The sequence below is a fragment of the Physella acuta genome, unplaced genomic scaffold (assembly GCF_028476545.2).
Source record: "Physella acuta isolate Inbredline_101_S28 unplaced genomic scaffold, ASM2847654v3 ptg000777l, whole genome shotgun sequence".
NCBI lineage: Eukaryota > Metazoa > Mollusca > Gastropoda > Physidae > Physella > Physella acuta.
Genome location: NW_026732295.1, coordinates 411,564 through 425,740, shown reverse-complemented (window position 1 = coordinate 425,740; position 14,177 = coordinate 411,564). Strand labels below are relative to the sequence as shown.

Sequence of the window (14,177 nt, the reverse complement as noted above, 5' to 3'; positions counted from 1 at the left end):
ACACATTTAATGGGTCTAACTACATCACGATGGAAACACACAGAGAGGACGGAAGGAAGTACACAAGGGACATCACTCAAGATAACAATATTATAAATATAACTAATACAGAAGAGTGAGTTCCCTTGACCTCACAATTATTTCAATCTATTACAACAGCAATGCAAGGTTATAGTAAATTTATTCTGAAAAAAAAAGATTAGTTTATATTTTTTAAACATAAGCATTTCTACAAAGTCACGTGTTAACATCCTTCTATCATTGTTTTAAATTGGCTAACAACTTTACATTTTTTCTCCTTTTTTTTGTTAGGAGTTCAAGTGTGAATATTCTGTTGATTTATATGACCTCCGCTTACAGGCATATGCAGTTTTTTGGGTTAAGGGTAGCAGCGAGTTGACTAAAAGCAACCAATATATATATATATATATATATATATATATATATATATATATATATATATATATATATATATATATATATATATATATATATATATATATGATAACAATAATGACTAGAGAAACAAAATCTTAATTCCATCATTAGGATCAGTACAGCTGCCTGTATCAAGTCATACAACAACATGAGGACAACTTATTGAAACTTTTGAACATCTCAAGGCACTTTCCATTACAAACCAGATACAAAACACAGTATGGAAGAAGAGAATGTTTATGCAGACTATTAAGTACTTTTTTTCTGTTTAATTCTTTTTCCTTTCTTATTCATCTGTTATTATAAGTGTATTGATGAAATATATATAAAAGACTGCACATTATTCTATCAGTAAAAAATATAGGCTACATATATTTATGCTTTCTATGTCAAGTAGTTTATATTTTGTTCTAACACTATTGACATTTTAGAGATAATTACAATAGAAACATCTTTCAACTGGCCCCTGTGGATTGCAAACAATAATGAGAAACCTAATGATTAAGTGGTTGGAATTAATGATTAAAATATGAAGTGCTATTAAAAATATCAGAAAACCTGTGATGAGTATTAGGTCTGGAGTGTGGGTTTACATAATAAAACAATTTACAAGTAAAAAGCTTTCAATTTAAATATTGAGAACTATTTCTTTTTATCAAAAGCAAGTAAAATTATAAGCTCCTATGGTTAGAGTTATCATATAAGATGTATTAATCCTGTAGATGCTTAAGTTTGGTAATGAAGTATACAACATAGATGGGCATTCAATTTCTGACCTCACTTGATCTTCTTAAGGCAAAAAAAATTATGAACCAGTTTAAAAATCAACAAATGAATATGCAGTTAAATGCAGAAAATTGTATCAGTAAAATATATATGAATACAATTTTAACATATTTAAAAAAAATTATTTCAATAATATTGTAGCACATTTTATATAATGCAACTTTTGTTCAAGTGTATAGTTTAAAAGTAATGAATTAAATGTAAAATATAGAATTAAGATGGTTGCAATAAATATGATAATTTAATGGTGACAGCTGTTCTTCATTTGAACTGCTTTTGATAAAGAAATGCTGAATTCGTATACAAATGTTCATCATTTTTGCAAGTGAGTTGTGAACTGTCTTCCTTTTCTAATCTTTCATTATAAAGTTGTATCACTTGGTGCAGAAACTTGTATTGTTGCTACAAAAAATATTATTGAATATTATTTTATATCAGTGCCATAAAGGTAGGCCTACTTGGTTTCTAATTTTTAAAAAAGTTTTGAATATAATTGTGTAAATATTTTTAGGGAGATACTATGCAATCTAAAGATTTAATTTAACCACTTTGATAAATAGGGTCTAGTTACCAGTGTAGGTACAACTAACGGCCGAAGGCATTTTACAGTGCCGACTGTATAGGGAATATTTAGATAGCCATTGTCCAGTTGGTCAATCATGTAACTAAGCACATAGGCCATTCCACTGTACTCTGCTCCATTGCTAAAACATATTATTGTTACATTAAATAAATTGCCTTGTTTAGTTTACCTATATTTTAAAATAATCCATTTTGTCTTCATCCATAAAATGTAGCTATGAAATAATTAGTGTACAATTGATAATGACATCTATTTAAAGAGATATACCTAATTAGCATTTAAATGTTAAAAACAATCAATTCTGGTATCTACCTGAAGTAAAAGTATTAAAAATACAAGTTTACTAACCTGCATATGAAAAGAACTCGGTTGTCTGTACGTTTCTCAAGTGACTTGATTGTCCTCATTAGCTTCAGCCATTTCTCAGGGTCAAGGTCAGTAAATCCACACTTCAGATGAACCACACGTTTACTCTCCTGCACCTGTCAATTATGTTCTATATTTAGTATGGTCTGATTGTCCTAACAATCTAACTGAATAATTTAAAAATAAAACCCGTAGAAAATCTGTTATGTTTAAAAAAGTGTTTACAGTTAATAAAGTAAATTAAACATTGACAAGACCAAATAAAATGTTTCTATTTAAAAAGAAATTATATTACATCCAGTGATAAGCCCATTTTCACTTACAATATTAGGTAAATGATTTAGATTTTTGTTTGAGATTTGTAAAGTTTGAATTTCCCATAGCTCATCACTCTCTGTATCTGCACTCACTATTTCCAATTGACCTTGCACCATTGCTTGTTCATTTCTGGGTGGCAAGTAATTTCCAAATGTCTGTAAGTAAATACATTTTATAATAAAATATTTTTCTTTTTGCATTTGAACACTGTACAATGCATTTATATAAAAACAAAACAAAGTATTGACTATGTAAAATGTTGAACTGATTGCTATGGAGAAATGCAGATCACTAATTGTGTAGGCATGAACCGTTACCTCATCTCCCATCAAAGCATCAAACTGAAAGGCTACAATAAGAGCCACATTGTACTGGTCCACCAATCTCCAGAACTCCTGGACCGCTGTAGGAACTGGTAGCTCAGTTATGATATGGCTGCCTTTCTTGGTGAAGTTCTTAAATACATTTTCAAACATTATGCAGATATTCAGACATAAAATCAATATACAGGTTATCTTTACTTTGTTCTTTATAAACTTACAGGCAGAATAAGGCCATTAGTGTAGGTAGTTTCATTTGAAGAATTCCTTAAAAAGGGTGTGTAGTAGGGATCTGGTAAGTTAGGAAAAAAAAACTACATTTATAATTTTTTTATTTTTTATATTTATTTTAAGCATTGTAAGACAGTGTTTGGTATTTGTCTTACCTGGCTTGATGTGAGTAAATCTTTCATTTCTCACACTATTTTGGTAGACATTTTCATCATTTTCTGTTTCAAACTTTCCTTCAAAACTACTTGCAATGTCATCGCACACACATGTAACAGTCTGAGATTTTAAACAGAAATGTTAACACAAAAGATATTGTGAAACTCAAAACATTAATCAATATAATTAGTGTCTTAACTGAATCATATTGATAAGTAGTAACATTTTAAATTCCAAAACAAACAACATTGATAAAAAAAAAATGAAATATTTCCTGGTAAAAATAATTGGTCTGTAACTAGACTAATTAAATAGAGAAATTTAAATATTTACTGAAAATTCTTGTTCAATATCAGAATTTCTAAGAAACCGTTTTGTCAGCCAAGTTTTCAGGTGTGTTTTTAAATCTGCTTTGTGGATAGTTTTTGCTGCTGTTACCAAGGACACTTGAACTACTCTGTGTAGGAACTCGTATTGTTCCTGTTTGGGAATATGACTTTTTATTTTAATTTATTTTTGTCACAATTACAAATTATAAAATTATTCAATTACAAGAAAACATGATCAATTTTACTTTAGTAGGTGTTTTTCTATTGTGCGATTTAATCTGATTATATCTGTGTTTTAGCCATAAAAATATAATTTTATGCTTCAGCGCTATTGAATAAAATTTTCACACATTTTTTAAAGTAATAAAACATATGGTAAGTAACTGTTAATTCATGATACACAGATGTTAATGAGTTTGAATTAAAATTTATTAAAAACAAATCTTTTCATAAAAAGTTTTCATCATATTCATAATAGTACCCTATTTTTACTTTTTTTAATATTGGTAGGCTTCTAAAAAATGTTACTTATTGTGTGTGATGATTTTCATTTGATTGCTATGTACATTTTTCAAACCTGTTGAATAATTTAAAATGTACAATACACATGAAGAATGTATGAGTAAAATGTAACTAGGACTAACTGCAGTTTGAACCATTAGCATCCTGTCTTGTCTGAGCTTGACCACCGTCTCATACAAGTTCATACTGCCTGTGTCCAGTGCCTGTTTCATGACAATACTCAGGGCTATGAAAGTTCCTGTCCGGCCTACACCAGCGCTTAATCAAACAATATCAGTTTTAGCTGCGTTATTAAACGTTCAATGGTTTCACATTATACTAGGTAATCATCAGAAATGAAGGCAACACAGTTTTAAATTATAGAACTCATAAAAATGTAAATTGTTTGGTTTTTATGTATTATATGTATATATATATATATATATATATATATATATATATATATATATATATATATATATATATATATATATATATATAGCCTATAAAAACAAATTGAAAATTAGTCATATTTTCAATACAAATTACTAAATTGACATTATTTTTGTTTAGTTTTGAAGGTGCTAACCTGCAGTGTACAACAACTGGTTTGTTTGTTGGTTCAGCTGACACTCTTTGTTCAAAGTCTGCCAGAGCCCACGGCGTCAGTGGCACCCCCTTGTCTGGCCACATGGTAAAGTGGAATCGTCTGAAGTGATGTGCTGGACCCTCACCCTAAACATACACACATAAGGTTCATACTGGCATCAAAGATTCTACATTAGATTATTAATTACTTTTTTAATTAGCTATACAATTATTTTGGTCACTCGATAGGTTTTAAAAAATATTTTGGACTAGACAAATAAGTATAAGAATTAGTGGTTGGGTGTCAGAGCAATCAACTCTTAATCAGAAAGTCTTGAGTTCATATCTCAGACTTGAGTCTATTAGACATCCCTGAGTCCACCTAACTCTGATGGGTTCTTGAATAACAATAAGAAAAGTAAAGGTGGCTGGACATAAAGCTGACAACACCATCCCTTCAGATGCAATGGTCAAGAAACTGATATACTCTACTTCATCTACCCTATAGATCACATTCCAAAAGGTGACCTTTACTTCTTGTTTTAAAAAATTAAAAAATTATTAGTATACTAAACTTAAAAATTAAAAAAATGAAATCTTATCAATATTTTGACTACTATACAATATAAAATAGTTCTTAAAAAAGTATGAATTAAAAATTACAAAACCTTTCTTATCTCAATGCCTCTAATAGTAAAATCAGCAAACTCTCTAGAGCCTCGCAGTAACAGTTGAATGTCATCAAATTCAATTGTGACACCATCTGGCCAATACTGTTCACATTTGACCTGGCCAGATACATTTTATACAAATAGTATCATAAAAGATAATTAACAAGACATTTTCTTTAGCTACAATAACCAAGAAAATGTTCAAATACCACTCCGTCCTCCACCAACTTTGTTAGCATCACAACTTTATCTATTTTGTGTTCCCACAACATTCGAACAAAATCTTTCACAGTCGCTGAAGTTGGTCCTGGTAAAAAAAATATTTTTACAGCAAAGAAATTCACAAATATAATAGTATTTAACTCACTTACAATTATAAAATGCTTTAGCAGAAAAATCACTAAGCAAGAATATGGAGCCTAACTTCCTTTAGGATAAAAAATTTGTTTATAATGAATGTTGTGATTCAACTTATTCTGTATTTATTTTTTCCAATATGCAATTACATACATTTTTAATTAAAAATTAAAAGAAAATAAGGTCAAAAGTATATATATAAATATATATATATATATATATACATATATATACATACATTTATATATATTTATATATATATATATATATATATATATATATATATATATATATATATATATATATATATATATATATATATATATATATATATATGTATATATATATGTATATATACACATATATTAAGAGCGAGTTAGAGCAACTAACCTTGTGAAGCAATGAACACTTCATTATCCCTGTAACCCTGTCAACATTATAAAAACAAAAGAAATCCTAATGATATGAGCTATTAATGTATTGTATTTTATTATTATGTTTTTAATGGACAATAGTCTGAATATTATTCATTAAATAATATAATTGATTTATTTTGTTCAGTTATATTTGTTCCTGTATATAGGCTAATAATATAGGCCTGAAAAAATAGACATTGCTCTGCTGATGTAACTCAAATGGATCTTCAAAATGTATTGGAATAAGCTCACCTTAACATATGAAGCGTTGATATAATCGGCCTCTTGTTTCGACTCATTTACTTCCAGGAATACACGTGAATGGTCATCTGTAGTCAAGAAGGGACATTCATTTCTATGACTTACAATCAGAGTTTCTCCCCCCCCCCCCCCCGAACGAAATTAAATTTATATAAATTTATATAATTTATATAAATATATACTTTTAACAGTGTCCGCCACCCCGAAGAAAGTCTACCGCCCCCCCCCCCCCCGAAAATTTTAAGTGCCGATTTTCCCCCCCCCCTCCCTCCCCCCCCCCCCCCCTCGCCGGAGAAAAAAGTCTGGAAGAAACACTGCTTACAATGTTTGCAGCAATACATTATTTATTTATTGAAGTAGCCTAACTGGTACTAGGCTAACCTAGACTGGTAGTTCTCACGTTAAAATACTATTTAACATTTAACTAGTTAAACCAGGCTAAACCTTACATGTAACAATATCTTTGTAACGGTTCTTGTATCTGTTTGTCTCGAGTAGACCAACAATCGTGGCATCAGATGTCTGGCGAGGTATTCTCTAATGTCATGGGATAAATAAAATTAATGAAGAAACAAGGAAATGTCCTATTTCTAGATCTATGTGTAGTGTACAGTAAGTCATAATAATCGATAAGCCAGACTTGAATTTCCTTAAACGAGCCGACCCGCGGTGTATCATACGCCGCTATTTAGTTGTCGTTTTTTCTACTTTTCAGTAATTCATAATTTGTGAATTCGACAGTACCAATGCTGCCACTGAAAATATTTGCTTTAAAATACTAAACCCCCCTCCCCCCCCCCCCCGTGAAAGCAGCCTCCTCTTAGTTACCTACTCTAAGTTTAAAATCGTTTCAAACTAAATTATCTGCCCCTAATAGCCGTCACCAAACCCGGCTCTATGATTGTTTTGTAAACATTTAGCGTGAACCACAGCTCACCAGACTATGTGTGGTGGGGGGGGGGGGGGGTGGTAGCGATAGAGAGGAAGAGAAGGGATTGCAAGACGCGCTTGCAGCTTGTTTTCTAACGTCTCCTAGAAGAGAATTATATATATATAGATTTATAGATCGCCTAATCTACCACGAAGTCATGTTTAATTATTTATTTTTATACAACTGACCTGGAATTGTTCATTAAAATAGCTATGAGGATGTGTTTGCATGAAAACATTCATTTTTCCCTTAGGAATCAATGTTTCATTTTGACCTGAAAATTACGTTGGTTGGTTTTTAAAACAATATAAAGCCAATTATATTGGTTAGTGTATGCTAATATTGTATTATTCATACATTGAATGTAAGAGATTGCGAGAACATTTCTTTTTACTATACCACTATTTTCAGTGTCGCTACTTCTGTTTTTCAAGTGGATATAAGATTGCCAGAATGCCAAGGAATCGATACAGCATTTCTTTATTCTTTGATTCCTTTAATACAAAATAATGTGTTCATCATTTAAAAAAAACATCAGAGCATGATTTAATGTATAGTGCCTACTAATCATCAGACAGTAGCAGGAGTAGAAGAAACAAAAAACATAAACAGCTACCAAAATACAAAACACCCACCGACGTTGTAGGAAGTAAATGCTGAAAATCAAAGCCAATATGAGACCGACTAAGAAAACAATCAGCGGCACTGGCAGATCTGTCACGTCTGAAGAATATTTTAAATAAAATACCAACAGTGGCAAAAAAATTATTCAAGAACACCATTTAATTTATTATTGATCGAAAAGTATAATAAAATCGGCGTAGCGAGGGGGGGGGGACACATGTCCCCGGGCGCCGACCCTAGGGGGGGGGCGCCAAATTGAAAGTTTGAGGGGGGGGGGGGTGCAAATGAAAAGTTCGAGGGGGGTGCAAATCGAAAGTTTGTCCCCGGGCGCCGGGAAGGGTCGCTACGCCTCTGATACAATCTATAGCGACGTTTTCAAAATAATTGTTTTCTCAAAGCATTCATTTAGCACACACAGTTTCTTTCAGGCATCTCACCGAGGCGGGGGGGGGGGGGGTGCGGAACGTATACCACCTCCCCTCCCCTTTCCCCGCCCTCACTCCAATCACCCGCCGAATGAAATAAAGATTTAAAAAATATATATATGGAGAAAAACGTGTGAAAGAAACACTGTTCAGACATAGGGTCTATATATTATAGACTTACCTTCAGTACACGTGAAGCCCGTGTAACCGTCTATACACCCATACATACAGTGACCTGTCTGGCTATCACATGACTTGTTTAGACAGTTCGTGTTGCATGTACTAGCACAATCATAACCCCACATGGTAGATGGACAGGCTGAAATAAATTATAAATAATCTTAGATTAATATACAGTATCCACTATCGCGTCACCGCTTTTTTATTTTATTCAAAGTAGAAAATGGAGGTCCGGTAGTCGATGGCTACTTAAATGCAAAGGAGATCGTTTGAGCTACAGCTTAACTTGCTGCAAATTTAATTACCTTATTCGAGCCAAGCGTGGTGTAGCTTATTGACAACAGATGTACTGGTGAGCACCAAATGTTTGGATGGCTTAATTTTTAAAATTATAATTAGACTGTGACTTATAAAGTTTACTTAGGCGTGCGACTGCAAAATCGTATTGATAAACAAACAATTGATTTAGCAACAATCTATGACTGACCTTCATAACAGCCGACACCGTGAAACCCTAAAGCACACCCTGCAGGACACGCCCCTGTCGACACGACACACGGCTCACCTACAGTTCTACAGTTGCACGTGCTGTTGCACTCAAGGCCAAAACGTCCACTCTCACACTTGACATCTATTTCAACATAGATTTTTAGAAGAGTATGCAATGTTATTTAGGAATGTAATTGTCACAGTAAATCTACCTGAATTTTACAGCTTCTTATTAATAAAAACATAAATAGTTAAATTATATAAATATTCAGTGTGGATAACATATAACTTACCACCAAAAATTTCTACTTCACATAACGTCAGTATCATGTCACCGTCTTTATCTTTGTAAGTGGCGGCAATAGAAATATATTTCGCTTCGTGTGATGGCTGTGTGATAGTATACACATCGATGTTTCTACTATTGCCGTCACTGTAATTAAAAACTAATCTCATGGTGTTGTCATAAGACTTTAGAAGAAAGTTTTTTAACCGTTCTTTATTCTCTGTGGATTAAATTAATAATACTGTTATTTAAAAACATGTAATAGAACTAGCACATAGTCCTACCGGGATTACCTGTGTTTCGATGGGTTTATGCCTGTAACTTACACTGTAAGTTCAGTGTACCTAAAACCTGTCACGATTGGGGGTCACTGGTCGGATGTTACGTGATGCGGTGTCACCCCACCCCGATTAAACAATATTCGGTCTGTTTTCACCCGTTTGTCCCTATCAACTAGATAAAGCATTGTTTCGACTAGTCTAGTCAGGTAGGTTCATTTGTTACACACAATGGATTTTAAGGTTTAAGCATATTTTGATGAGACTCCAGAAATAATAATCTCGAACAGCACTAAAAGAACATACGTATTTTTATCTCGGGGAAAGACGAGGACAGCTTGACATCACTGCCTTGTTTGATGTCGTCCCTGTTTTACTCACACCGCACTGACCCTAAAACCCAGCCGTACCCTGTATTGTAATTATAATTATAAACAAAACATTACCGTTTCTGTTGTAAATGACGTATCGATTGACGCTGTGGGTTCTAGACAAGGTCAGGTTCCATTCAGGTGTCTTTTTTTTATCGGGCTTAGTGTGAGTACAGCTTTTATCTGCAAAGTTTGAGCTGGTTTTACCATCCACAGCGTTACTTGCTCGAGATTCATTGTACGTGACTGTGTAATCGGAACCCTTATGTTCGAGTGTGGTCGACTGGTTAACCACCTGTTTTAGTGCAACATTTCGACCTGTAAAGGATATTAAAAAATAAAATTTTTATCTAATTTGATAAAACAGAAAATGAATTTTAAAATATAAATAAGCGGCAATAAAAATGACGCAATTTAAATTAAGTGCCGGAAAAAAACTTGAAAGTTTTCTTTAACAATTTAAAAAATTCTAATAAAGTTTCCATAAAATTCCATTTAGTTCCCATATTTCCATTTAGTTCCCATATTTCCCATTTAGTTCCCATATTTCCAATTTAATTCCCATATTTCTCATTTAGTTCCCATATTTCCCATTTAGTTCCCATATTTCCCATTTAGTTCCCATATTTCCCATTTAGTTCCCATATTTCCCATTTATTTCACATTTATTTCACATGTTTCCTATTTTGTTTCCATATTTACCTCCACTTATGTGGACCGAGCAGACTGAAGTGTTGAAAAAACCGTGAACTGTAACAGAGTTGACAGTGTAGCTGACGTCACAGTGTAGATCATAAGATAGATATCTGTCACTCATCCTGTTGACAAATCTCCTGCATACAGCGGATGTTGAGCCGTTTAACGTTACTGACACATTCATCACATGATCTGTTGAGATGTGGGGTGAGGGTGGGGGGGCATGTAGTGGATCCATACTTCATGCTTACTTCAAATGTTGGCCTTTGTAATAACATATTTATTGTGATTTTTTTAACAATAATTGGCCTAAAATATTATAACTCATTCATCAGTAGGAAGGGTATTGTGGTCAAGTGAGCTAATTTTATATCGGCCTTAATGCACCTCTAGCCAGTTGTGTGGTCCCGTGCCATAGGTACACTAAGATTCTAATGTTTTAAATAATAATCATTAAAAAAGTTTTTAAAAACCCACGTTTTCTGATTGAACTAAAAAGTAGAAAATAAATGCTATACATCACAATAATGCAAGCGATCACTCTACTATAAGCGATGAAAAACGTGGGGCGCCGAAGTAAAAGTTATATTACTATTGATTAGATAATACTATTGACTTTTATTAGGGAGCTTGTAGAGAGTCAACAGTATTAGAAACTGTAAGAAAATCACGGCGCCCCACGTTTTTGATTGGGGTAGGGTGGTAGTGATAGTGATAGAGAGAAAGAGAGGGGACTCTAAGGAGGCGCTTGCAGCTTGTTTTCTAATGGCTCGCAGAGGAGAATTATATATACGAGCCGGCCCGCGGCATAACATACGCCGCTATTTAGTTGTTGTTTTTTCTACTTTTCAGTAATTCATAATTTGTGAATTCGACAGTACCAATGCTGCCACTGAAAATGTTTGCTTTAAAACACTATAAGTAGCTCGTTAAGGACCATAACCCCACCCCCTTCCTTCCCCCCCTCCCCCCCCCCTACCTTTAAAATAGTTGGCTCTGCTTGTAAACATATAGAGTGAACACAGCTCACTAAAACCATGTAGGGGTGGGGAGGTAGGGAGCGCGTTTACAGCTTGTTTTCTAGGCGCGTTTGCAGCTTGTTTTCTAGCGGCTCCCAGAAGAGAATTATATATATAGATAGATTATATAGCGGTCTAAAATGCTCAATAAAATGTTTCCATGGATCAATTTAGTAATAATAACAATTGAATATGTCATCCAAAACAAAGCTTCCCTGAAAATTTCAGCTCGCTAGCTAACTGGGAAGTGCCAGAAATTTCGATCGCAAGATTTGATTGGAAAGACAAACAGAGACGAAAGCAAGTTAAAGAAAACGTGGGAAAAATAATCTGGCTTGGCCATATTATTAATATAAATGACTTGCTAGGCAGTGATGCTATAAACAAAATGTATGAATTTCTCACGTCACGTAGTTGGAACTAAATGTTGGGGGAGGTGGAGGGGGGGGGGGGGGAAAGAGGGGTGGCATGGGGTTGGATCTGGGACAAGAGAGTCACCCAACGTTCAATGTGTCAAAAGTTAGAGAGAACAAAAATGGTTTGTATAACATACATGCTACACAAGAGGTTGGGAAGCCTGATCTTTATAAGATAAGCTAAAGCGAGCAGATTCGTAAGATAGACCATAAAATTATGGTCTACCTTATACATAAGTAGTGATCGGGTTGTGGGATATAAATAAATTATATTATTCTTATCAATCAAACCGTGATATTTATCTTATCTAACACGTATGTCGTGACTAAAACACCTGAATTAGATGTGATGATCCTGATCCAGGTAATGAGGTAGGAGTTGGTCCAGGTAAAGGTCATGTTACTGACCACTGGCTGACAGGTTAGGTCATCTCCATCTGTTACAGTCTGGATGTCCGTCGTTTTAGCTGTATTTAAGTCACGTGACCTAGCCAAGTCGTCTGAAACAGCAACACAAATGTTACATTTGTTTTACACGAGTTGACGGCGTGGTACATTTGTTGTAGAGAGTAGTTAACTTAGATACGTACAGTACTGACAAGACGGGCCGAACCATTCATCATCACACTTGCCTCCATTAGAACACTGTCCTTGGTCCGAACACATGTTGCGTTGTTTACAGTGACATTTAAATTGACAATTTGATCCAAACCAGCCTTGATCACATCCTAGCAAATACATCATCATGTCATTAAATACACATCTTTAATGACAGCATACATTCTGTCAAATACAGCATCATGCTATTAAACTAACACATGAGTAATGACAGCACGCATATTAAATAAATCGGGAGTGATCTCCTCTAAACTTTCTCGAACATTCTCATATAACACTACGGTGTTGGTAACTCGGGATATAGACAAGATTTTTAATCACATTTTAATTACTTAAAAAAAGACAGTGTATTGACGAAAATCGAACCCTGTAACAGTACTAACGTTATAGGTTTTGAAAAACCAAAAGTAGAATAAGTTCCCGTTACGGTTACCGGAAATCGCTGAAAAGTTAACACAGAACTACACATTTGATATAATACTTATAAATGCAATTTCATCAACCTAGCTCTAACGGTACTCAAGTTATAGTGTTGACATACATACATACACACATAGACAAAATTGCAAAACTATGTTTGTCCGAGGTGTAAAACGTCGTGATTTGTGAAAATCTCAATTTCATTTTTTTTCACGATTACAATACTTCCTCTATACTTCGTTTACAAGAAATTAAAAACACATCTTTAATAATAGCATACATCCTGTCAAATACAGCATCATGCCATTATTCTATTAGGTCTACATGTATACACTACAAACTATCTTAACAATAATATAGCATACCTAAAGCAAGAAATATAAAATAGCTTGACAAAAATACATAAGCCGCTTTCAGTCCAGCACACATAGTGTAAGAATATGTCACACAATTATTTCAAAAACGAATTTTATATCCAGTGCTTCCAAAAGAAAGTAAATGTTAGCCTGAAACATTGAAATTAAATATTTTAAAAAATATCGATCAACTGAAAAAATAAATTTAATACAATATTTACTCAGGAGCGTAAATTTGTTTTTGTTTAACGATTTAACCATCTGAATACAACACTTAAATAAGAAACAGAGTGGATTGTTTAAAAAAAGCGGAAGCATTGTGTAACTAGTTTGTTGGCTACAGACGAGGTGGCTACAAGTTTTCTATTTCTAGCGACAGTTTCAAAACAAGGAAGCTTATTAGTCGCCTCAACTTCAAACTACAATATTTTTATGATGGGTTGGTGGGAGAGGCACTTAGCATCACTTGAAACTTCGGATTTACAATACACATATAGCCAGTGTAATATATATATATATATATATATATATATATATATATATATATATATATATATATATATATAGTATGTATAACACATGTAATGTTAGGTATTCTAGTTTTGCATCCACAGTCTACATTATTACATAGTTCTTGTGACCCATGAAAGTGAGATATACTTTTAGAATGCCGGTACTAGTGTATGAGAACTGCTATATGTACAAGCAATTCATTAATTGGTGCTTATTTTGTTTTTCGCGCATCTA

The 14,177-nt window shown here is 33.4% G+C and overlaps 1 protein-coding gene across 1 annotated transcript; it reads right to left on the bottom strand.

Annotated features, from left to right (window-relative positions):
* Positions 1-629: 629 nt before the first annotated feature.
* LOC131950705 (receptor-type tyrosine-protein phosphatase epsilon) lies at positions 630-13,597 on the bottom strand. Its single transcript, XM_059312932.1, has 26 exons — positions 13,440-13,597; positions 12,627-12,764; positions 12,372-12,536; positions 10,608-10,793; positions 9,981-10,223; positions 9,264-9,476; positions 8,969-9,112; positions 8,483-8,620; positions 7,888-7,975; positions 7,652-7,746; positions 7,441-7,526; positions 6,771-6,858; positions 6,313-6,389; positions 6,035-6,071; positions 5,497-5,594; positions 5,285-5,404; positions 4,618-4,763; positions 4,172-4,307; positions 3,532-3,678; positions 3,198-3,318; positions 3,033-3,103; positions 2,809-2,946; positions 2,497-2,646; positions 2,156-2,289; positions 1,796-1,928; positions 630-1,626 (listed from the first exon to the last, which is right to left on the bottom strand). Exons 1-26 carry the CDS (start codon positions 13,501-13,503, stop codon positions 1,486-1,488), a joined length of 3,297 nt encoding a protein of 1,098 aa, XP_059168915.1. The 5' UTR covers positions 13,504-13,597; the 3' UTR covers positions 630-1,485.
* Positions 13,598-14,177: the final 580 nt, after the last annotated feature.